Source organism: Paroedura picta, chromosome 6 (assembly GCF_049243985.1).
Source record: "Paroedura picta isolate Pp20150507F chromosome 6, Ppicta_v3.0, whole genome shotgun sequence".
In the NCBI taxonomy this organism is placed as follows: Eukaryota; Metazoa; Chordata; class Lepidosauria; order Squamata; family Gekkonidae; genus Paroedura; species Paroedura picta.
The window spans coordinates 76,808,660-76,831,170 of NC_135374.1; the positions used below are offsets into that span (position 1 = coordinate 76,808,660).

Genomic DNA, 22,511 nt, shown 5'->3' on the forward strand with positions numbered 1-22,511 from the left:
CAAAACAAAAGCCCTCTAACATTGTATGCAAACAGCACAAATATCTAGTGGTCTTATACAACAATTCGCCGCAAGGTGGCATCTATACCACATTTTTTAGAAACAGGAGTATGCTTGTAAAAAGGACTAGTCATCATCAATACTGAAATAAAACATAGTTCAGGCTCATTGAAATTGTGTCAGTATTTTCTTATTACTTCAATAAAAAGAAAAAAATGCTATCAAAACTCCTATTGCATCTGTGAGGCTTTCCTGGCATTCTAATGGATAAAAGTGATTTACCATAATTTTAGATGGGTAGCTGTGTTTGTCTGAAGCAACAGAACAAAGTTTGAATATACATTTCTGCACTTGAAAGCTTATACCCAGAATAAATCTTTATTGGTTTGAAAGGTATCACTAGACTAAATTTTTATTTTAACAGTAATTTTGTTAACTTTTGATTTCAAACATGATATCAGCACATATTTCTCAAAGGCCAAGCCCTACAGATCTGTCTTATGGTCCAAAGTAAGACTGGCCTCAGTTTTATATACTGACTTAGCAAGATTAATATTCTAAGTTCGGAGTCCTTTTGGAAAAGATCCTGAGGATATACAGTTCCTCAGTCTGGAAATCTTGCTTACGAAGTCACAACCAAAAACTGAAAAATTATAATTGTAATAATGCAGGAATGAAATGCTAAATACAAACACTGAGAGAATTTCTTGCTACCTGATCAACCCTACAAGACTCCATCAAGGTGTTTAGCTCCCTGGTAGGCACAGTTCAGTGACATCTAGTCCATGTGATTGGAGCTGCCTGCTAATAAGAGTATACTGTTGTTGCTATCCTCCTGTTTCTGTCATTGTGGTCCCAATGAAATGTTGTCCTTGTCTATTGCACTTAGTACGTTGACGAGTAACATAAGCAAGCAAGCAGCTAAAAGAGGATCTTACCATCTGCATGTCAAGAAGGGAAGAAGGAAGGCAAGAGCAGGAATGAAATGAATGTGGCCAGAGCTAAATTTTGTGTTAAATTTTGTAAAACGTTTCAGGGTAACCCGGCATGTTCTCAGAAACATCCCCTTAAAAAACAAAAGGACCTGAGCACAAGCTGGCTTTGTGCCAACTGGCCACTATTTACTGACTCAATCAGGGGCTGCTGGCTGAATACCCGTTTTTCTCCCTGTCTAATTGGCCTTCTTACTAGCTACAGCGACATTGTCAGTAGTCAAACCTGATTGGCCACATGACAATATGACTGCTGCTTGGATAAAGAATGCTGGTGTGAAAAACAAAACATAAGGTGGAGCACTGAAGCAGTAACCAATGGGCAATGGAAACATTTCAGCTTCTGAAAAGCCAGGTAGCAGGAGGTGGATGCTGGATGTGTGTCGAGGGCACAACCTCGTGAATACTCCAGCTGCCTTCATTTTGCCACCTCTTGGGAAACGGCCAAATTTACAGTGTTCATTGTGTAAAGGGGGGAGAAATTTGTGAAATCGTCCGACTCCAGTTTTAGGCTCTGTACTAGACTGAAGGGGAATGCAAACGTTTGATAGCAGGAATATGCATGACAGTAGTATGAATATTTCAACTTCTCCTTTGGGAATTTTCAGGCACAATAAATCAATATATTTAATTCTCAGCTAGACACATCTGAGCGTATTTGAATCCAAAAACTGGAGTCATTAACAGACAAGAAAGCTCTTTCTATTTATTTATGTTATTTTTATTTAATTCATTTGTATCCTGCCTTTCTCCCCATATGGGGACCCAAAACAGCTTGCATTGTTTTCCTGTCCACCATGTTATCCTCACAGCACCTGTGAGATAGGTTAGGTTAAAAGAAGGTGACTGGCTCAGGATCACCCAGTGAGCTCCCATGGCACTGGTGGAGATTCAGACCTGTGTCTCCCAAATACTTATGTGACATTCTTAACCACTATGCCACACTGGCTTCTCTGCAAACCTTAATAACACTCTAGGTTTATAGAAAAAAATCTGCAGAACATATCTATATATCTACATAGTGATATCTGTCTACTAAAGGAGTGATAGTGTGGTTAAAAAAAGAATCAGACTGATACAAAGCTTTAAGAAATACCCTCAATGTCCATTGCTGGGCAATCATGCGTTTTTGTCAGGCTTCTAGGCTTTGTTTCTGTCTATGAAAACAAGAGGAAGCAAACAGCATCCTTCCTGGGCTGCTTTGGCCCAGGAACCTGGGTAGAGGATGCCAGGGCATGCAAAGAGAGAAAACTGAAGGTGAGGGGCAGATAAAGATAGGTGGACTGGTGGGTGGGAAGCAGGGAAGGAAGCCCAGGAAAAGGGAAAGGCTATAGGGACTTTCCAGGAATGGAAAGTGGAAAAAGTGAAGGATATGGAAATGAGATACCCATCATGCAAGTCCTTGTGGGTTCCACTTGTAAAAAATTAATACCTGGAATCGGCTAGTTTTTCTGATAAAAGACAGAAAGCAAATCCTTTGAGACAGAGTTTGCCAAGGAACTCAGCTTCTGCACAGTTATAAACAAGCACAATTACAGTGCCTCTAAAGGGACAATTTTGGATTTGACAGGTCTTTGCCAGACCTGGAGAACTGGAAACTATGGATCCTATGTTTGCCCAATACAATCAATTAATCATTTTCTCTCTACTGCTTCTGGGTTCTTTCTCTGCTGCAAACCGAGAAATTATTGTGTTAGTACATGAGATCACAGCCTCATAAAGAGAGGGCAATTGGAAAGTTCCTTTGGCCTGTGAGGTCCATCATCACAAAGCCAACAAGTTATTGATGAAGTTATTTTGAGTATAAAATAGATAGCACAATAATTATTTTTAAAATGCCTTGCTTATTAGCAATTAATCTTGAATATAGTCAAGAGTTATCCTTCAAACATTGCTAAAAGTATCCCCTCTTGTTAATTATTCTCTAGCTCTTATGGAAATCTGGAATAATGTCTCAGTGTGAAACCAAACTTCTGTTGATAAATTTAATTTTAGGCTTCAGTGTGGCTCAGTGGAAGAACCTCTGCTTTGCATGCAGGAAGTCCCAGGTTCAATCCCTGGCATCATCAGTTCAATGGACTAGGTAGGAGGTAATGTACTGGAAACCTGGAGAGCCACTGCCAGCTTGAGCAGAGAGTATTGAGAGTATATGGACCAATGGTCTAATTCAGTATAATGCATCTTTATGGGTGTCTCTTAAAATCTTCAGGTTAGCTTGAACATGTCATCTGGCCAACAAAGCACTACCACAGCCTCACCCAAAAATTCCTGGCATGTGTGTATGTTGGGATTTCAAAGAATATTTCAAGAAGCCCCAAACTAAGAAGGGATTGACAGGAAAGTGGGTAAAATAAAATAAATGACTGTCATTTGATTTTCTTCTTTGACATGGCACACCAGAGGGAGAAGGTGGAAGAGAGAGGAGGGAGTCACCAATTCTTTTAAAGGACAGAGCAGGAAAAAGCCTGCCCAGGAATTCAAAACACATTGAATAACTGGAAAACTAGCAAGTGCCTCGTTTCTAATGGAGATAATTTGATTATGGATTCCTATATCATTTCCATACAAAAGCAACCCTTCATTAGAATTCTTAAAGAATTGAACAACGCAAAATTTTCTGCACAAAATTTTGCCTCCCCAGGGTAGATCTGAATTTTATGCCCCCTTACCCTGCAGTTTCTGAATACACCTTTACAACAATAGTTTTTTCCCCCCTCCATATCTTGCCATTTTCCATTGAGGAATTCTTGAATTCAAATTGGGTTTCCTAGCAGATCACCATTTTGTGTCATCAATGTAACAAGTCCACCCAGCCTACCACTTTCCCACCCCCACTCAGGTTGTCCCATAAGCAATCCAATTATAACATAAAGGTAAAGGTAAAGGTATCCACTGTGCAAGCACCGAGTCATGTCTGACCCTTGGGGTGACGCCCTCTAGCGTTTTCATGGCAGACTCAATACGGGGTGGTTTGCCAGTGCCTTCCCCAGTCATTACCGTTTACCCCCCAGCAAGCTGGGTACTCATTTTACCAACCTTGGAAGGATGGAAGGCTGAGTCAACCTTGAGCCAGCTGCTGGGATCGAACTCCCAACCTCATGGACAGACAGCTTCAGACAGTATGTTGCTGTCTTACCACATTGCGCCACGAGAGGCTCCTAATTATAACATAGCAATGCTACAACGTGGGGACAAAACAGGCAGTCAGGTTTCATGTAGCCTTCTCCATACAATTATCTGTCCATGAAGTTCCTTTCCATTCCTGTTTCTTTTTCTTTTCTCTTATTTTGTGAGTAGGTTTTGATGCCACATACTTGTATTGATTCTTCATCCCCCCCTCCCCCCTTCTTTTTCATTATAGATCCTGGCATGTGAGTTTTTTACAATGTTATGATATAGCATTATTGCATATAAAAAGGTGCCATTGCTGAAAAGCACATAAGGACACATTTAGAATGCCTCATAATTATTGAACTGGGGTATCTAGTTTGACAATCACAAGGAGGAGCAGAGGAGCACTGAAATAGAGGTCCCCCCCCCCAAAAAAAACCAGCCTTTTTTTACAAGGGTAAACTGTATCATTGCACAAGCCAAAAAATAGTGGTTCTCTGTCACTGACAAAGTACATGAGGACACATTTAGCACATTTCATAATTATTTAATTGGTACACCCAGTTCAACACTTGACAGGAGGAGCAGCAAAACTTTGAAATGGCAGCAATCATACTTTTCCTCATGATTCATCCAGTCTTTTAATGTTATTTCACATGTGCAAAAAAAGAGGAAAAAAGGAGGTTCCATCCCGGCCCTCTCAATTCCCGGCAAATAGATGGGGAAGAAATGGATGTAGTAACATATTTTATTTTTCTGGGCCCCAAGATCACTTCAGATGGGGACTCCAGCAAAGAAATCAAAAGACACTTGCTCCTGGGGAGGAAAGCTATGGCAAATCCAGACACCATCCTAAAAAGCAGAGACATCACCCTGCCAATGAAAGTGCGTCTAGTCAAGGCTATGGTCTTTCCAGGTGCAATGTATGGTTGTGAAAGTTGGACCATAAGGAAGACCGAGCGTCAAAGAATTGAGGCTTTTGAACTCTGGTGCTGGAGAAGACTCTTGCGAGTCCCTTGGACTGCAAGGCGAACAAACCCGTCAGTCCTAGAAGGCCAGATCCTGAAGATGAAACTGAAATACTTTGGCCACCTTATGAGAAGGAAGGACTCCCTGGAAAAGAGCCTAATGCTGGGAGCGATTGAGGGCAAAAGAAGAAGGGGACGAATGAGGTGGCTGGATGGAATCACCGAAGCAGTTGGTGCAAACTTAAATGGACTTGGAGGAATGGTAAAGGGTAAGAAGGCCTGGAGGATCATTGTCCATGGAGTTGCGATGGGTCGGACACGATTTTGCACCTAACAACAACAACAACAACAACAACAGTCATTGATAGAGCAGAGGAAGCCAGGGCCCCATAACCCATTTTCAAAGGGAATGCAGAACAAATGGAGAGGGTCAGATCTGAATTCAAGAAAAAATGTCCTGAAATAAATGCTCTTTTCTCTAAGGGATGCTGCATAGCCAGAGCATCAGAAGGGGGTTCAATTCACCAGGAAACTGCAGCATCAGGTGCTAGACAGAAGCCACTATATTTAAGCAATTGTCCAGACTAACAGGTTGCTTGGCTTCTCAGGTTCCAGATCCACCAAGCCCTGCGTGGAAGGGACTGAATCAAAGGAGAATTTTATTGAAAGAAAGAAAGAAAGAAAGAAAGAAAGAAAGAAAGAAAGAAAGAAAGAAAGAAAGAAAGAAAGAAAGAAAGACAGTAAGCTTTTACAATTGGATATTAGGAGGGAGGGACTTACGTCAGCCATCAGGTTTCTGTGACAGTTTGTGGATCCGTATTATCACCTACCACCATTCATAACCACACTGGATGTGTCACATTTCCCCAGTGGAAAGCCACTGCAATCTTACCCATATCCCAGACAAATATTATGGAGATCACAAGCCCTTAAAATGTGAATTGAAGAGGCACCTGAAATATAGATCTGGGATGCATAAAAAAGGAAGAGGGGACTCAAGCATTGCTTGGTTTTGCTAATTGAAATTAAACTCCTAGTGGGATTATAAACACTTTTAAAGGAAGTGTCCATTTAAAACTTGCCTTCTCCCCTTTAAAATGTGGGAAGCCTGATTGTAATGAATAAAACCAAGTGGGGGAGAAAGGGTTAAATCTTCTCATCTCTCCCCCCCCCCCCTTTGACATTCCTGAATCAAATTTAGGCTGCATGCATAATTTGTCATTTACAGCCTGATGGAGATCTCTAATTTCCATCCAATCTGGTTTATTTTTCTCAGCCTAAAAATCTCATTAAGAAGCCACTATGAAAGTAGTTCTCTAGGACAATACCATGCTACCTTGTCATTGAACCTCCTGAGCCATGGAAAAGTAGGATAGATCAAATTATGAATAGTGCTGTTTCTCCATAGCTCTCTCCTTGGGGAAGGGAGAGGGAGAACAAGGGAGAGTTTTTCCTTCCAGTCCTCTAGTTAGTCCGGCAAAATTAATGCAGCAAAAGGCAGAACTGTTCATGAAAGCAACAGACCCTGCCTACACTTACTTGCTAGCAGGAAGATGTAAATTAATAGGTAAATGGCACTCAGAATAATCAAAGCAGTCCCAATCAAAGCAATATTTTGAAAGCCATTATTTGAAGCTAATTCACCTGAGAACCATTGGAAATGGAAAAGATGTATCAGAAAATCTTTCTGCCTACAAAATTAGAAAGAGATCCCCACAGAGGTCAATGTTTTTGATGTGAACTGTGCATATCCATGTAGGTCAGATGGTTCTGTTTGTTATATTACAGGCAGCAATATAACAAAAGACTTGGGTCCAAGGTAAGCTGTCAAACTGGACACCTGCCAGGCTGAGACAGCTGTCACCACATTTAATAAAAAATAAGCCTGGCTTTTTTCCTTCAACAGCAGAGATTCATCATATGAATATCTTTCTTTGCCTAGCCAAATATTTACAACAATGGCTGTTGGCTGCATATAGAAATGAAAAACAGCTTCATCAGGCATGGTTTGTCAGAATGTTTTATATCAAATGAACAGATGGTGGGAAGCAATGAAATAAAGATGACAATATTAATGGCAGTTTCGTTATCAATTTCATTCTCTTATATACTTTTTATTTTGGCATGTGTGTGTGTGTGTGTGTGTGTGTGTGTGTGTGTGCATGTGCATGTGTGCACATGCATGTGTGTAGAGGGAAACCAAGAATAATTTTCTAAGTACTCTTATTTAGTTTTCATCTTCAAAACTGCTGCTTCATATTGATTGCCAGAGCTTGATTTTAGAAGGCATCCCTGTCATGTCTTATATATTTTAACAACACTGCTATCAAACAAAATGGACTCAAGACACGATTTTAAATGGAGCTGCTCTATAGCTGCTAGTCAGGATATATAGAGCAATGGTTCAAACATTTCTTTTTCTAAAGCATCATCTTTGGATCTTGAATATATAAAAGGCTGTCATGAAAACTGGTAGCTCACACAATAATATTTTATATATTTAACCCATTTACAGACCAGTCTATCAAGGAGTTCAGGATAGTGCATATATACAAATCTTGCCAATTGAGACATGAGACATAATCACTGTGGAACAGATGATCCAAAGTTAAAGCCAAAAAGATGTTCTGTCTCTCATTAGTACCTACCACACCACTGAAAATAAAGGCATACAGAACATGGTCTCCAAATATTACCTTAATCAGCAGGCAAGCAGCTAGGGAAGCAGGCAATCTTTCCATACTTGTTATAAATTCCCCCCTCCCATGTGTGAAATGTGTGAAACTAGTGAAATGATTGGTCCTTGTTATGATTACAGAAGCAGTAAAACCAGTATAGCCGGGACAAGAGAAATTGTTCTAACTATCTGGGAAATGCCTCAAATATGCATAAAGATACAGCTGGGTGGGTGGGAGAGATCTTCTAAAATAAATAGAAGATAATAAGGGCCTTATGCCAAAGCATCCAGGGGAACTGATCTCTGTAACCTGGACTGATTCTGCACTTACTTTGTTTTTTCTGGTGAGAATCCTGCTGAATCCTGATTGATTTGAACTCGGGTCTTCCTCTCCCCTCCCCCCCATTGAAATAGAAAAGTGTTCTGCACTTGGTCAAGGGAGTTCAGAAGAGGAGGGGGGAGCCAAGCACAGCTGGAGACTCTTTCTTTCTTTTCTTAAGGGGGGGGGGGAGAGGACTGGAGACAGTAGAAGACGGAGAAAAAAAACCAAGAGGCAAATCTCTACTGACAGAAGTTAGGGCTTCTGGGAACTTCTGCTGAGAGAAATTAGAGGCTTCCCCTTTAAAGCAAGCTTGTCACCTGGGCATCCTTGGCCAATCAGGGCTCTCTACCATGGAGTCAGCAACAAATTCAAAGCAGCCAGAGCTCCGCATGTTTTCTCATGCTTTCTCAATCCAATTCTTCAAATATTGAGGGTTATATCCAGTCTAGGTTATTGCAGGATAAAGGTAGGGTCACTCTGGATCAATCATGCTTGTCGGAGAGGAAAAATTTAAATCGGACAAAATCAAAATGGAAATCGCATTCAGTGGGGATGGCAGGGACTGAATCGACCTGGGATTGGAATAAAAGCTCTGTACACACTACACCCTGGAGATTAGTTATAATTCCAGGGGATCCCCAGGTCCCAAATGGAGGCTGGCATCCCTACATTTTCCACAACTTCCTCTGGGAGCACTGAGCAGTACCACATTCCCACAAGATGCCCTGCATGCTGCGTGGGATGCCACTTTCTTAGAATACAAAGGTACTTGCCAATAAATTTCTGCAGTGCAGCCAACATGCATTCCCAACCATCCCTCCCCCGGCCAATCTGTTCTATTACATATAATAGCCCTTGTTGCTGTCATATTCACTGGTGCTGGGCCAGCAAAAATCCTAATGACCCAATAACATTTGCCACTATAGACAGATTGGTCCAGTCAGCCATACTATAGTGGTGGATTTAAAGGAAGCTCAACATTAATTCTAGAATCTCCATATCTGTTGATGCTGATCTTCTGTAGCATCAACAGATTTTTTAACATTGCTCATTTTGAATATCCACTAATGAAAAGTTCATTCTCACTTTTGGTGTCTATTTAATGGAGAGATGTCAAAGTCAACGTTTGCGCAGAACACCACAAAACTTTGAACTGGTCCTGTTTAATACTTTTGGAGGTTTATCTTTTTATCTGCTCATTGTATCTACTGGCCAGAGTTCAAAGAACTGCTAAATGGTGTTAGCAATTACACTTTGTTGCAAGGTCAGTGATAAATCACTGATTTATATAGCCACGTTCTTTACATTTATAAGAAGTAAATCCCTAGTTCAATAATACGTTGCCATAAGGATTAGAGTAATGCTATAGGAGGCTGCCCTAGTAATGCTAGTATAGGATTAATGCTATAGGAGGCTGCCCTAGATGATCATTCAGAATCTTCCGCAAAATTAAGCACTTCTTACTGGAACCCATCAAAGTGACAATATAAAATTTATCCTTCCACAACTGCATTTCCTTCCCATTTGCTTCCCAGTTTAATACAATACGTGATTTTGACCTTTAGAGCAGTGGTCCCCAACCTTTTTATCACCGGGGACCGGTCAACACTTGACAATTTTACTGAGGCCTGTGGGGTGGGTGTAGTCTTTTGCCAGGGGATGTTGGTGCCGCCACCTGAGCCCCTGCTCCACTTGCTTTCCCGCAGGCACCCCTGACTTCCCGCCGCCCACTGGGGGACGCTGCCAGCAGCAGTTGTGCAGTGCCATGCCACGGGGGAGCCCCAGCCATGGCGGCCGTTGGAGAGCACCAAACGTGATCAGGTGGCAGAGTGGCAGGGCAGTCCCCGAGGCAGCAGGATGAGGGGGAACCGCAGCCTGGGTTCCGACTGATCAACTGACCGGTCCCGGTCTTCGGACCGGTCCCGGTGCCTGGACCAGGGGTTGGGGACCACTGCTTTAGAGCCTTAAACACTGACCCACAAATTGGACCTTCTTTAGACCTGAGTTAGCAACTTGCCTGAATCTAAACATCAATAGATTAGACAGAACCTGTTGTCATAGGTGAAAGTGGCAGGGAGGGATTTATGGGAAGGCCTCCTCATTTGATGGCCCTGAGGCTATAGAATTCTGCCCCCTAAAAATGACACTGGTGCCATCTGTGCAGGTTTCCCAAAGATATATGAAGATTTTGTTGATGTTGTAGTTTTGGAAAATACTTGAACTGGTAGACTGATCGTCTTGAAAATGGCACCTTCTTTTTAAATTGATCCCTGTTGATTTGTAAAATGTTTTATCCATTTAAATTTTTTTATAGTTTTAGTTGTAAGCTGCCTTGGGAGCCCTGCTTTGTACTAAAAGCTGGTTTTAAAAGTGCAAATAAATATAAAGAAATATAAGTGTACATAATATTGAAGTTCTGTTCCATATTTGACCTTTAGAAATGTCACCCTAATGACTGTGTCTAAGAATACATCTTGGTTAGGATAGCCCCATGGTTTAGAGTCCTTCATAAGTAAAGATGTTGTAAAGGAAGAAACACGTAAATAATATAACCAACTGAAAGGCTTTCCTTCCTTGAATCCTTAGTTCACTTTAGTAAACTTTAATTTATCACGATACTGGGAACAATTTCAAGAGGAACTGAGGTACAATCAACCACATGATTTTAAACATTTAACAAAGACAAAAAAATGTTCTGTTGGAGTCCCACCCCCCTTTTAGCACATATCCTAGTCAACTGACAATGCCTCTTAATGACATTCTCATTTTGCACAAGCAGGCAATTGTTCTTGCTTCCACATGACTGCCATGCTTCTACAAGTGCCAAAATAAATCAAAATCGTTCATTCATGAATCCGTAATAAGGGTCTTAAGTTCAGCTCAGAAAGCAGCCTGAAAGGAAAGATTGCCGTTGTCAAAGGACTAGCCCTCAGTAACAGCCTTCACTGCAGTTTTGAAGCACTCTCCTCCCATATTTCAGCAAATTGTTGTATCCCTCTCTGGTTCTATTCCACTAATAATGAATCGGTCAAGGTCTAGTGGCACAGGGCAAACTCATGCTGTTGAATAGACAGTATCATTTCCTTAATAGGACTTGCTAGGCTGCATCATATATGCAAATGAAATCAAAGGCCTGAGCTTGTTGAAGGCATGTAGGAAAATGAGAAAACTACTCAGTATTGGGTTCTTTAAATTCCCCTAACAACTAGTAAGTCTATATGCATTAGTCCTCAACACAGTGGTAATTTTCTCCTTGGGAAAGAAGAGTGATGCCTAGCACACAGCTTCCCCATATGAGAAGGGAAAAGAAAATTATTCTGATAGGTACACTTTCCCAATATCAGAAGGTGTATTTTTTTCCATAAAAGTTAGCATTTTATTGGAACATGCACGTGCAGCTGCTTTACACTGAGTCAGACTATGGGTCCATCAGAGTTAGTACTGTTGTGTCTCACTGGCAGTGGTACTCCAAAATTTCCAAGGTGGAAGTCTTTTATATGATCTATTACTATCCTTTTATCTGAAAATGCCAGAGACTGAACCTAGGATTTTCTTCATGCAAACCAGATGCTCTACCATTGCTATGGACCCACCACATTGTGAGGTGGATGCAGTGTTAGTTTTGTGGGAAAGAAGCATTGAAATCCCAAATCTACCAGTATATATTCCATAGATACAATGTCCTCAGAAACCTAATGCATATTGTGCTCCTTTTTTATTTATCTTGGGTTTCCTGGTGGTTTGAGATATCATCCTAAATATTTTTCACTGTCTTATTGCCTTATTACTGCTTGAGTGGATACAGTTTAAATGTTTCTCTATCTGTACAAGCATTGTCATCAATCTCATCGTGGATAATGGTAACATATTCTGTAATTGATCTTTTCTATAGCACCATTCCTGGCTTGAACTTGTAAGTCACAGTGACTGTCTCCTTGGATAACAGAGGTTACCTTTCTACCTGACATGAAAATTTACTTTTTACATCTGCTTAATATTTGAGGATTTGCATTATTTGTAAAAGTTCATCTTGAGTACTAAGATGCCATCACAATAAAAATATTTTAAATGATGTAAAGCTATCCAGCTACCATCCGTTGAATTCACAGCATCACTTTATAATTTACCTAGTATAAAGATACTGAAGGGGGGGGAGTGTTTGGATCTTAAATTTTGTATCTTTAAAATACTCCTTTCAATGTTTGTACATGAAGGGAAAAAACCAAAAAAAAACAAAACATATTCTGATGATATATGGCAGTGATGTCAATACTCTCTGGGAATCACCTGGAAAATGATAGTTTTCAACAATTCCTACAGAGGAATGAAATCACTTCTTGGTTTTTCCTGGAAGTGACATCATTCTATTGCCCCACTGGTCCCCTATAGTCAGGAAGAAGGGTAGGCTCCACTCCCTTGTGCTAGCTTTCCACAAGTTTTTCACATGGTAAAATATTCAGATGGAACAACCAAAGAAAAAACTCCAAAATCATTACAACTAATATTAATGAAAGGTTTCTGGCATGTTTTGAGACTCGACTCTTCTTCAGGGGAATATATACAGACATTCATGAATCTGCCAGAAGAAACTTGAATATACATTACAGATTTCCATAGCAGGTTGTTTTCAGAGGTTCAAAACACATCATGATTCTTTTTAAAATATTGATTTGCACCGCTCACAATTTCCCCCCTTTTATCTAGGTATATATTATATTGTGGGTTCAATATTCAGACATGAATGCAGATCTCTAACAACCAGCTCTTTTATTTAGCAACTAGAAAACACTGAACATTGAACAACAACTGAGAACTTATATGCAGTTTGAGATCATCTTGCCAAAACCCTTGATTGGCCCTTAACTGCTGCCTCAGATAGGTCCAAAGAACAGTCCAATAACTGTAGGGATTCAGGGTTTCAGCAAATCAGGACTCAGAGTTCCCAATTCCAGGCTGTGGCTCCAAGCTTGCTATCTCTGTTAGGGCACATATACAACAGTATATCTCATATATCACCAAGATTTGTCTGCAGCTCCATTCCCTCCTGCTGGTCAGAGCCTGTTGAACATCTGTCTGGGCTAAGCTCTCAGGTTCAGAAAAGCTTTATTGGCATAAAAAAGTAAATCCATAATGCATAAAAATGCTAAGCTCTCATCCAACTGAGGCTCAAGTGAAGCTGGGAGCTCCTGGCAAGGCTTTTCCTCTGAGGAGTCCTCCCTAACAGGACCTGGGCCCACAACACTTCCCCGTGGCCCTGCAGCTGACCATCAGAGCACTCTTTGCTTTCCTTCAAAGTAGCATTTGCTGTTGCCATTGATTCTACACTGGCAAATAACTGGTTTGTTTTTTTACCATTGCCACATTCTCCATTTTGCAGCCATATTCAATATGCTTACAAAAAAAGAGTACGCAGCATGCTTGAAATTTCACTAATAGTAGTTTTGTAGGTAAGGTTTCCCAAGAGCCAGGCCAAATTTCTATCCTTGCTAGGGATGGAATGCTGTATTAACTTCTGTGTGCACAGTTTAGAGAATGAAAAATGCATCACACAAACCAAGCCATTAGAAGTCTGTGAACTGGCATGTGGATAGGAGACAAAGTGCCAGACATCTGGTCATCAATTGCTGTCATACTCTTTAGAAAAGAGCTGTGCTCTGTTGCCAAGCTAATGTATACAATTCTGTTTTCAAAAATGGATTAACATAAGGTAACCCTTGCAAAACAAGCCATTTTGATCTTAATGTATGTGTAAGCTTTTTTAAAATACTGTCAACACTGCTTGCATCACATCATGTTTCATCTTATAAAGGACAAGTTCCACTTCCTTTTTTCCAGCCTCAAGAAAGTGCACGTACACATTTGGTATTGTATGTGTTAATGTTCTCGGGGAAGAAGATTAGAAGTACCAAAGCCTTTTGTTAGTTTGCTCAGTGTACATATCTTAAATTGATTACTGGTAGATTACATTCAGTTGTTTCATCTAAACTGCAGCTGCAGACCTGCAGTTGTTACTGGCTTATTAAGATTAATTTTACTTCTGTTAATGTTCCTGTTGCTTGTATTGTTATTGGTGGTACAGATGTAAAGAGGAAATATTATCAAGCAAATAATGTATCCAATCTTGCTGAGTCCTCAATTTGGAATGTAACTATTGCATTTTGTTAGACACTATCAAAAAGGGCATAAGAGCAGCTTTGTGTGTTGGCAGGAGGGAGGATTGGAGGAGAACATTTTAGCTTTTTATTCGTGCTATTTCCCATGCTTTAATTCCTCAGTTTCCAAAACTGCTATTTTCCCCATGGAGTGAAATGAGTTAAGTGTCCTGTCCCCCAGGGTCACTTTCCTGACCTGACTGTCAAAGCTGCTTTTAAGTTCAAAACAAACAAAACATGCATAGAATTCATCTTATAGTCAGTTTTTACCCATAATCATCCAAGCAGTCATATAAATATAGGATTTTGGACTTTGGCTTGAGAAATTCCTGGAAATTTTGTGGGTGGAGCCTGGGAAAGGGCAAGATTTGAGGATGTGAGGGATGCCATGGAATGCACACACCAAAGTTCCCGTATTCTTCAGGGGAACTAATCTCTGTGGTTTGAAAATCAATTATAATACTGGGAGATCTCTAGGCCCCCACCCAACTTTCTCCCCCAGGATATTTGATCCTTCATCAACATCAAGCCAAGGGATGTGGGGGTAGAGGTGATCATTATCCAAGACTGTTTTCTGTTCCGGAGGAACACTGCACCAAACATTACTGGGACTGAATGTGTTGGTCTGACTTGGGGTGTTGGGGAGAGGATAGGAGTCCTGCTGGTGTACTGTTCACCTAGCAGACTCCCTTCAGGGGCTATCAGAGGCAGTAACTTATTTCCTTAGACTGTTGGTCTTGGAAGACTTTAATGTCCACACAGAGACTTCCTTAGATGGTGCAGACTCAGACTTCATGGCTGCCATGGCAACACCAGGTTGTATTGACCCACTCATATAAAGTGGGCTACATGCTAGATTTGATATTTTGTGCAGGGCTTGTTCTAAAAGCATGGTTGCTTGCGAACTGGAGTCATGGTCAGACCACTTCTTCATAAGGGTTGGTTTGGGGTTGACCTGCAGGGGCAATGAGCATATTTATGCTCACCAGCAGAGACTAGTGGATCCTGATGGTTTTCAAAAAGCCCTACAGGATTTATCTCGACCTGTTGGTAGTCCCCTCGATGGACTGAGATTTGGAATAGTGGTTCTCATAAAGCTATCAATCAGATTACTCCCTGATACCCTTTATGCCCTTGTGTCTCTTTGACTCCTCAGTATAATGACAGTCACAGAAATTTTAAAGTTGTTCATACAACTAGAGCAGATTGGCAACAAACATGTTAAGTCTCCTTCTCCAAAGCTGCTAAAAGGTTCTGGTGACCATCAGTAGCTTCTGTGTATTTATGGAAGCATAAATTGTTTTTTTTTTAATTTCACTGGCTGTTATCTGCATTTTTAACTGCATTATATGTGTTCTGGAGGAAGACCCATTTGGAGGTCAAAATACATTAGGTCTAGCATTGAATGGTGTTTATGATATTATTTCAGTTATTAGCCCATGGGCTTTGTCACTATTTTTAACTTTATATATTGCACAGAATAGATGTTAAATGTAATTTGAACATCTATATTTTGTGGACACCTGACCTCTTGGGTCCTAACTAATTGTTGGTTAAGTTTGTTACTTTTTGCTTTGTAACACTATCCCTTTTTTGTTTACTTTTTTTTTCTGAATGGGACATCTGCCCTGGATCGTTTCCAATCAAGTGCAGGCCTGGCTTAGGAACTGACACAGCACTGGTTGCTTTGGTTGACAATCTTTGTTTACATCTGGATAAGGCATGTTGAGCCTTTTGGATCTATCAGTAGCCTTTGATACAGTTGACCATTTGATCCTAATTGACCACCTTACCTCCCTGAGGATAACGGTCATTGCCCTTAGTTGGTTCTCCTTCCTCCAGAGATGACTGCAGAGGGTTGCTGTTGGGGAGGAAAGTTCTTCCTGACAAGACTTAATTGTGGGTCTTGTCAGGCACCCTCTTGCCAAGATTGTCAGGAAGTGGTTTGGAGTTGGTGCCATCAATATACTGAAGACACTCAGCTCTTCCTCCTGCTTAGCACTATCCCAGTGTCTGGATGCTATAGTCCAGTGGTTAAGGGGGAACTGGTTGAAGTGGAATTCATCCAAGATGGAGGTCAAGAAGCTTGGAAAGACTGGGCTAATAACTGTAGGGTCACTCCTGAGACTCAATGGTGTTCAGTTGGTAGCTGTAGACTCTGTAAAGAGTCTCAGGGTAAGGCTGGATTTCGCATTATCATTGGATAAACAAGTGTCCATGGTAGTGCAATCCACATTTTTTTACCTGCTCCAGACCCATCAGCTAGCTCATTTGTCTGGGTCAGACCTTGACACATTCATCCATGTCACCTACAGATCGGATTACTACAATTTGTTCTACATAGTTACCCTTGAAAACACTTGGGTTGCTGACTAGCACATCATGATCAGTTACTCCAATTCTGTGGCAGCTGCACTGGCTACCAATTAGTCTCTGTATCCAACTCAAGATGTTGGTGTTAACCTTCAAAGACCTTGACAATCTGGTATCCTTGTTCCTACAGGACTACCTCTCCCATTACAACCATTCCGTTCCATTCACTCATTGTCAGGGGGCCCCTTGCTGGTGCATGGCCCCAGTATAGCTTGCTTAGCTGTCAACAGGAGAAAGCCCTTCTCAAGTGTAGCCCCTAGCCTGTGAAATGCGCTCTCAGATGACAACCATGTCCTGCTGAACTTCTTTAGATTCCACAGGGCATGCAAGGCTGAATTAGGTTGGCCTTTAAAAGGTAACCACATATTTTGGCTGTTTTAATGGTGGTATGGTGATAGTCATATATGTTAATATTTTAATATTTAATGTTAATATTTTGTAATTATTGTTTGTTTCTTCTTTATTGGTTTAAATGTTGCAAGTTGCCATGGATGAGGGGTGATTTAAAAAAAATCAAATAAATAAAAATAACAAAATCGCTTGTGCATAATCTTAAATCAGCAAACTCTGCATCTTCATTGTCGAGCCATTACATCATCTCATTTTGTTTGGTTATGTGGTGAAAATGCTGAAATGTAGGATGTTGGAAAGTGTTGGGACAAAGGAAGAAGCAAGATCTGATGATATCAGTCCAAAAGATTTATTGTTTGGGGGATGGTTGTGGCAAGACAGTAAAATATCACATTTGTGCCATGTCCATGCTGCTGTTAGACCAAAACCAAAAAAGGAACACAATCCAACCTTTACATGTAGGAATTCAGAAGTTGAGCTGTACAATAAAATAATGTAAAAATGTCAGGATAGACGCACATGAGATACACTCTCAGCACAGAATTATATAATAGCAAAGAGTGGTGAGCCTAGGCATATGCCATAAGAGGTGGTCTCCAAAAAGTCTAAAATTTACATATATTGGTTGGAGCCATAATTTACAGATCCCATTCAACCACTCAACTACATTTTATAATGAGTTTAAATATTTTATATAGAGTGTATTGTCACAGTTCTGACCACTGACGAAGACTCAGTAGGGTCGAAACGTGTTTGGTCTTATGTGCTGTTAGTTCTGTATAGTTTTTATGTAGTTTTTATTTTAATTGTGCACTACAATAAATAACATTTTTACATTGTTGCTGTTAGGCCTAAAATCTTTGTGCAAATGCACAATACCCAAAATAGCAAAAGTTCCAATAGTCCAAAATAAGCCAGGCAAGAAAACTTCTTGATGAATCATAAAGAAAGGTTTAGAAATCAAAACAGAACAGCAAAGATGGCTGAAAGTGTGATCTCCATCCTGCAAGAGCTGGAGAATTTTTAATACTTTGCATTCCCATACTTTTACAGTATCCATCATTTGATTGGCACATGAACAGATGCTAAATATTTAGAATGATATTGGATTTGTCAGATACCAGATCCATTGTTTGGATTCTGCTCTGATAGGTCAATAGAACTCTGACTCTGGTGCTAGGGATGGACATTTAGAACATAATTTCCAAACCGTTTTTATGGGAACAGGAATTACCTTTGGATAGGTACATTCTTTGCCTCCAGTTGGTAATATTGTTTTGTTAATCTGCAAAGTTTCATCAAACTCTTGTTTATGTTGGCCACAAATTATCTCTGGAATCATTCTCAACTAAGACAGCACAGGACTGAACAGAAACCTATAGGGACTGCTTCTTTCTTCACCTCTTTATCTTGGTTGTGGTAACGACACAGCTGTGAGATTCAAGGCACATGAAAAGACTGCCAACCGTGGGGATCCTATTTTGTTAGAGTTGGACCCACTGAGTTCCTATGCCGGTCTCCAATGTTCTCAACTGCTTTTCACCTTACACTTCTTATGGATGCTGCAGGAACATTTATAACAACACAGTCACCCAATCAGTGGACAAAAGAGAGAAAGCGAGAAATAACAGAACCTACTATTTATTTACCGTACGGAACCTGGTTTAACGATGACATGCAGGGACATGACTGTGAGTAGCAACCCCCTCGGTACGCCGCACTGCGCATGTGTACTCTATCCGATGCTGTCTAGTTGTCATAGTCCGGTTTGCGCCTGCATGGCCAAGAAGAGGGGTCTACTAGACCTTCTGATTGGCTGAACCTGTTTCCCCTCCCGCTGCTGATTGGTTAAATGGAAAACGTTATGTTCACTTGGCCCTCCTATTGGTCCTTGCCTCTCTCTTGCCAACCCGCTGTGCCAGGATTGTTGTTGCCTTCAGCGGTTACTACCCTGTACTCGCTCTCTCGCACCTTTCCGTCGCAGCGATTGGCTGTCCGGGAAATCCTTCCTCCTCCTCCTCCTCCGAGGTGTACACGGGCCTGTTACGGGGAGCGAATGAAGTTTTGCGGCTGAAAAGAAGTGGGTCCGTCCCCCGTCCTTGGCCACGCCCCCAGCCCTGATCACTTGGGCTCCCGGCCGTGAGCCACCCCTCTCTTTCCTTCAGTTGCTCTGGCGGCGGGCAGGTCGGGGGAGAAGGAAGGAAAGAGAGAGAGAGAGAGGCGCTTTTTCTGCCCACTTGGGGAGAACTGAGATTCCCTTCCTTGCTTCACAGCTGCCTTAAATTCCCCCCTACCTCGCGACTGTGCACGCGCCTCTAACGGCTTCGGAGTAACGGTAAGTGCTGCGGCGCGGTTGGCCTGTGCGCGCGCATGCATCCCGGTGAGCGGCGCCTCCGGAGCGACGGGACCCCTCGCGTGCTGGAGGGCAGGGGCGGCTCGGAGCACCGGCGGGGTCTCGTGCCCCTGCCCTTCCCCGTCGCGAGGGCAGTCGGTTGTGCGCGCGCACAGATGCCGGTCTGCTGGGACCGAGCCTAGGCGTCCCTCGCCCGAGAGTGTGCCCTGACGGCTGGAGGGACGCTGGTGCCGAACTAGTTGGGAGGAAGGGGTGGTTTAATAAAAAAGAACACGAACCAGTCCGCCCCCCTCTAGAAACAGGCCCCATTTTTCTCGGCTGGCCGCTCGTGACCCCCGCAGCCTGAGGGGGGCTGCACTGAGACCGACTGTGCTGCTCGTGTCTTTCTGAATGGTGAAAGATATTCTCATGTTTAGTTTTTCGTATCCCATCCTTCCGGGCATCTCTATTTTTCTGGCAGGGTGGGGCAGTTTGAAGTGGGCTGTGTTCTCTTCCCTTGATAACGGAATATGGGGATTTAATCCATAATTTTCATTGAGTGGGGGATAAATCTGCTATAATACACTTTTTAGCTAATCCTTCCTCTGCTACTCCCAGTGAGATAGCCAGCGGTCGTCCATCTCCTGTTCTTCAAGTGATGACGTTCCTGAAAATGGGGAATGGAAGGGTTTGATTTTAAATAGTACACAAATTGCTTATGTTTAGCTAAGTCACCTAACATTTAAGGTAGTACAAAGTTCCCTCCTTGTTCTTGTTGCAGTGGGTTCTCTTACCCTGCTGGATGATGTATTTTGAGAGTCATTAGGATGAGGAAAACCTAGGCAGTTATGGGGCAAATAATGACGAGGGGAGAGCTCACATTTTCTATTAAGAAGATTCATTTTTGAAAGTTTGTGAAGAAAATATAAGCATTTTGTTCATTTTCTTGACGTTTCTGTCACTAATGTACAACTCCTATCATTGGAGGACAGCTTGTTCACTTGCTGGTTGCATCCTAACCATCATCCTGGAAACTATGAAATTAAAAAGTAACTCTGGGCTCTCCCTTGCTTTGATCCTTAAACATTTGGGAGAATTTTTTTCTCTTTTATCCCCCTCCTTCAACTTCCCATATTATGGATTTTTTGTTGCTTTATTCCTTTTCCTTTTTGATAAGCAGAGAGTAAACATCAGTTTGAGAAATGTGTGGTGTTAGATTATCATATTTATTTGTCTTGACTGCTCCAGTTGTGTGTTTCAAGGTAAGGGGAGAAACATGCCTTTTAACATCCTTGTGTGCATTTATCTAGAATGCAGTGTTTTCCAGTTGAATTTCAGTGAAAGATAATCACAGTCTCACTTCTTTACATGATAATACCATATTTTAAATATAGGTCAAAGATAAGTCTGAAGGTCTGAAAATTGCCCAAGTGAAATAAGTACCTTGTTTGTAAGATGTCTAGTTATGCAGATCTTCCCTAGACTTAATCATGACAAGACGAAGGTTCTTTAGGTTAGTTGAAAAGCAGACCTGGAAACTTCAGTTCTCCCCTATCTTGGATGGGGTTATACTCCCCTTGAAAATTGAATTTTGCAGCTTTGGAGTAGCCTTAGAAAACCAGGTGGGTGGCTGTAGCTTGGAGTGCATTTGCCCAGCTCCATCTGTTCCTGGGTCAGACCTAGCCTTAGTTACATTTATACTGGATTACTGTGATGCACTATACTTGGAATTGCCTTTGAAGAATGTTTGGAAGCAGCAGCTAGTGCAAATGCTGTGACTAGATTGCTGGTTGGGGCCAGCTATTGGGAGTATCTGCCCCCAATACTACAGCAATTGCATTGGCTATAGATCTGCTTCTGAGCCCAATTCAAGAGGTTGATTTTGTCCTTTAAAACCCTACAAAACAATAGGACAGATGTATTTGAAAGACAATATTTTCCCATACATCCTGTCCAGGAGATAAGATTGTAGGGAGATGGTCTCCTGAATCAGTGGTCCCCAACCTGCGGGCCGCGGCCCGGTGCCGGGCCACGGCTCCCTCTCCCTGCCCCGCCCCCCGCAGTAAAAAACTTCCCAGGCCGCAAGCTTGCGGCCCGGGAAGCTTCTTACTGTGGGAGGGCGGGGAGAGGGAATCAGGGCCAGGCCGCGCATTGTGCATGCGCGGCCCGATGTGCGGGCGCAGCCTGATGCGTGGGCATGGCCCGAAAGTGCGGGCCGATGTGCAGGCATGGCCCGCGCGGGCGCGGCCCGATGCCCTGCCGGTCCCCAGCCTCAGAAAGGTTGGGGACCACTGCCCTGAATGTCTCACCAATTAAGGACACTTGTTTGGTAGTTACATACGAGAGGCCTTTTCTGTGGCAGCCCCACAGTTATGGAGCAACCTCCCCCGAAAGACATGCCTAGCTAAATGAGGCAGTCGATCTAAAGCAGTGGTCCCCAATCTTTTTATCACCGGGGACTGGTCAATGCTTGACAATTATACTGAGGCCTGGGGGGGAGTAGTCTTTTGCCGAGGGACGTCGCCGCCTGATCCCCTGCTCTACTTGCTTTCTCACCGGCGCCCCTGACATCCCACAGCCTGGGCAAATATTTTAATGAGAGAGCATTTGCAGACCATTTGTTGCTTCTGCATCTTTACAGAGGCTTTGGCCTTTTTTGCACTTGTGGTTTCCTTTGCTTTTGCCCTACACTTCCCTCTGGTATATTTTCTCTTCTGCATGCCAACTCACTTTCATTTTGCAGAAGTGTTGGGCTTTCTTTTTTTTTTTCTGTTTTGCTCCCTACCGAGCCCAGTTTGTTTTCCCCCACAGAATTCAAAACACAGATTTAATTTACTCTCTCTCTTTTGCATTTGAAATGCTCATGTTTTAAATATGGTGGTACTACATTTTAACCCCCCCCCCAAAAAAAAAGGAAAAAGAATTTCAAAAGGTCTGCCTGAAACTGACCAATAAGCAGAGACCAACCAACAGTACCAAAAAAAACTCCACCCTTTGATAATCCAGTTTTTCTCATTAGTATGCAGAGTTATACTCTACAATTTGTAGGAGAAAAATGGAGAAAAGAAATGTGCAGAGTGTTGGAACAGGATGAGAATTAAAGGGATACTAGCTGAGCCTCTTGTGGCGCAGAGTGGTAAGGCAGCCGTCTGAAAGCTCTGACCATGAGGCTGGGAGTTCAATCCCAGCAGCCGGCTCAAGGTTGACTCAGCCTTCCATCCTTCCGAGGTCGG

At 42.1% G+C, this 22,511-nt stretch overlaps 1 protein-coding gene across 5 annotated transcripts in view; it reads left to right on the forward strand.

Moving 5' to 3' along the window:
* The first annotated feature begins 18,986 nt into the window (after window positions 1-18,986).
* The window catches only part of AP1S2 (adaptor related protein complex 1 subunit sigma 2), a 42,149-nt gene continuing 38,624 nt past the window's right edge, over window positions 18,987-22,511 (forward strand). For 2 of the 5 annotated variants that reach the window (XM_077343171.1, XM_077343172.1), the window contains exon 1: window positions 19,409-19,692. In XM_077343171.1, coding sequence (XP_077199286.1) covers window positions 19,690-19,692 — 3 coding nt within the window. In that variant the 5' untranslated portion in view covers window positions 19,409-19,689. Of the gene's footprint in view, window positions 19,282-19,408; window positions 19,693-22,511 lie in introns of those variants that run through there. The other 3 variants (XM_077343170.1, XM_077343173.1, XM_077343168.1) reach the window with 3 other exon arrangements.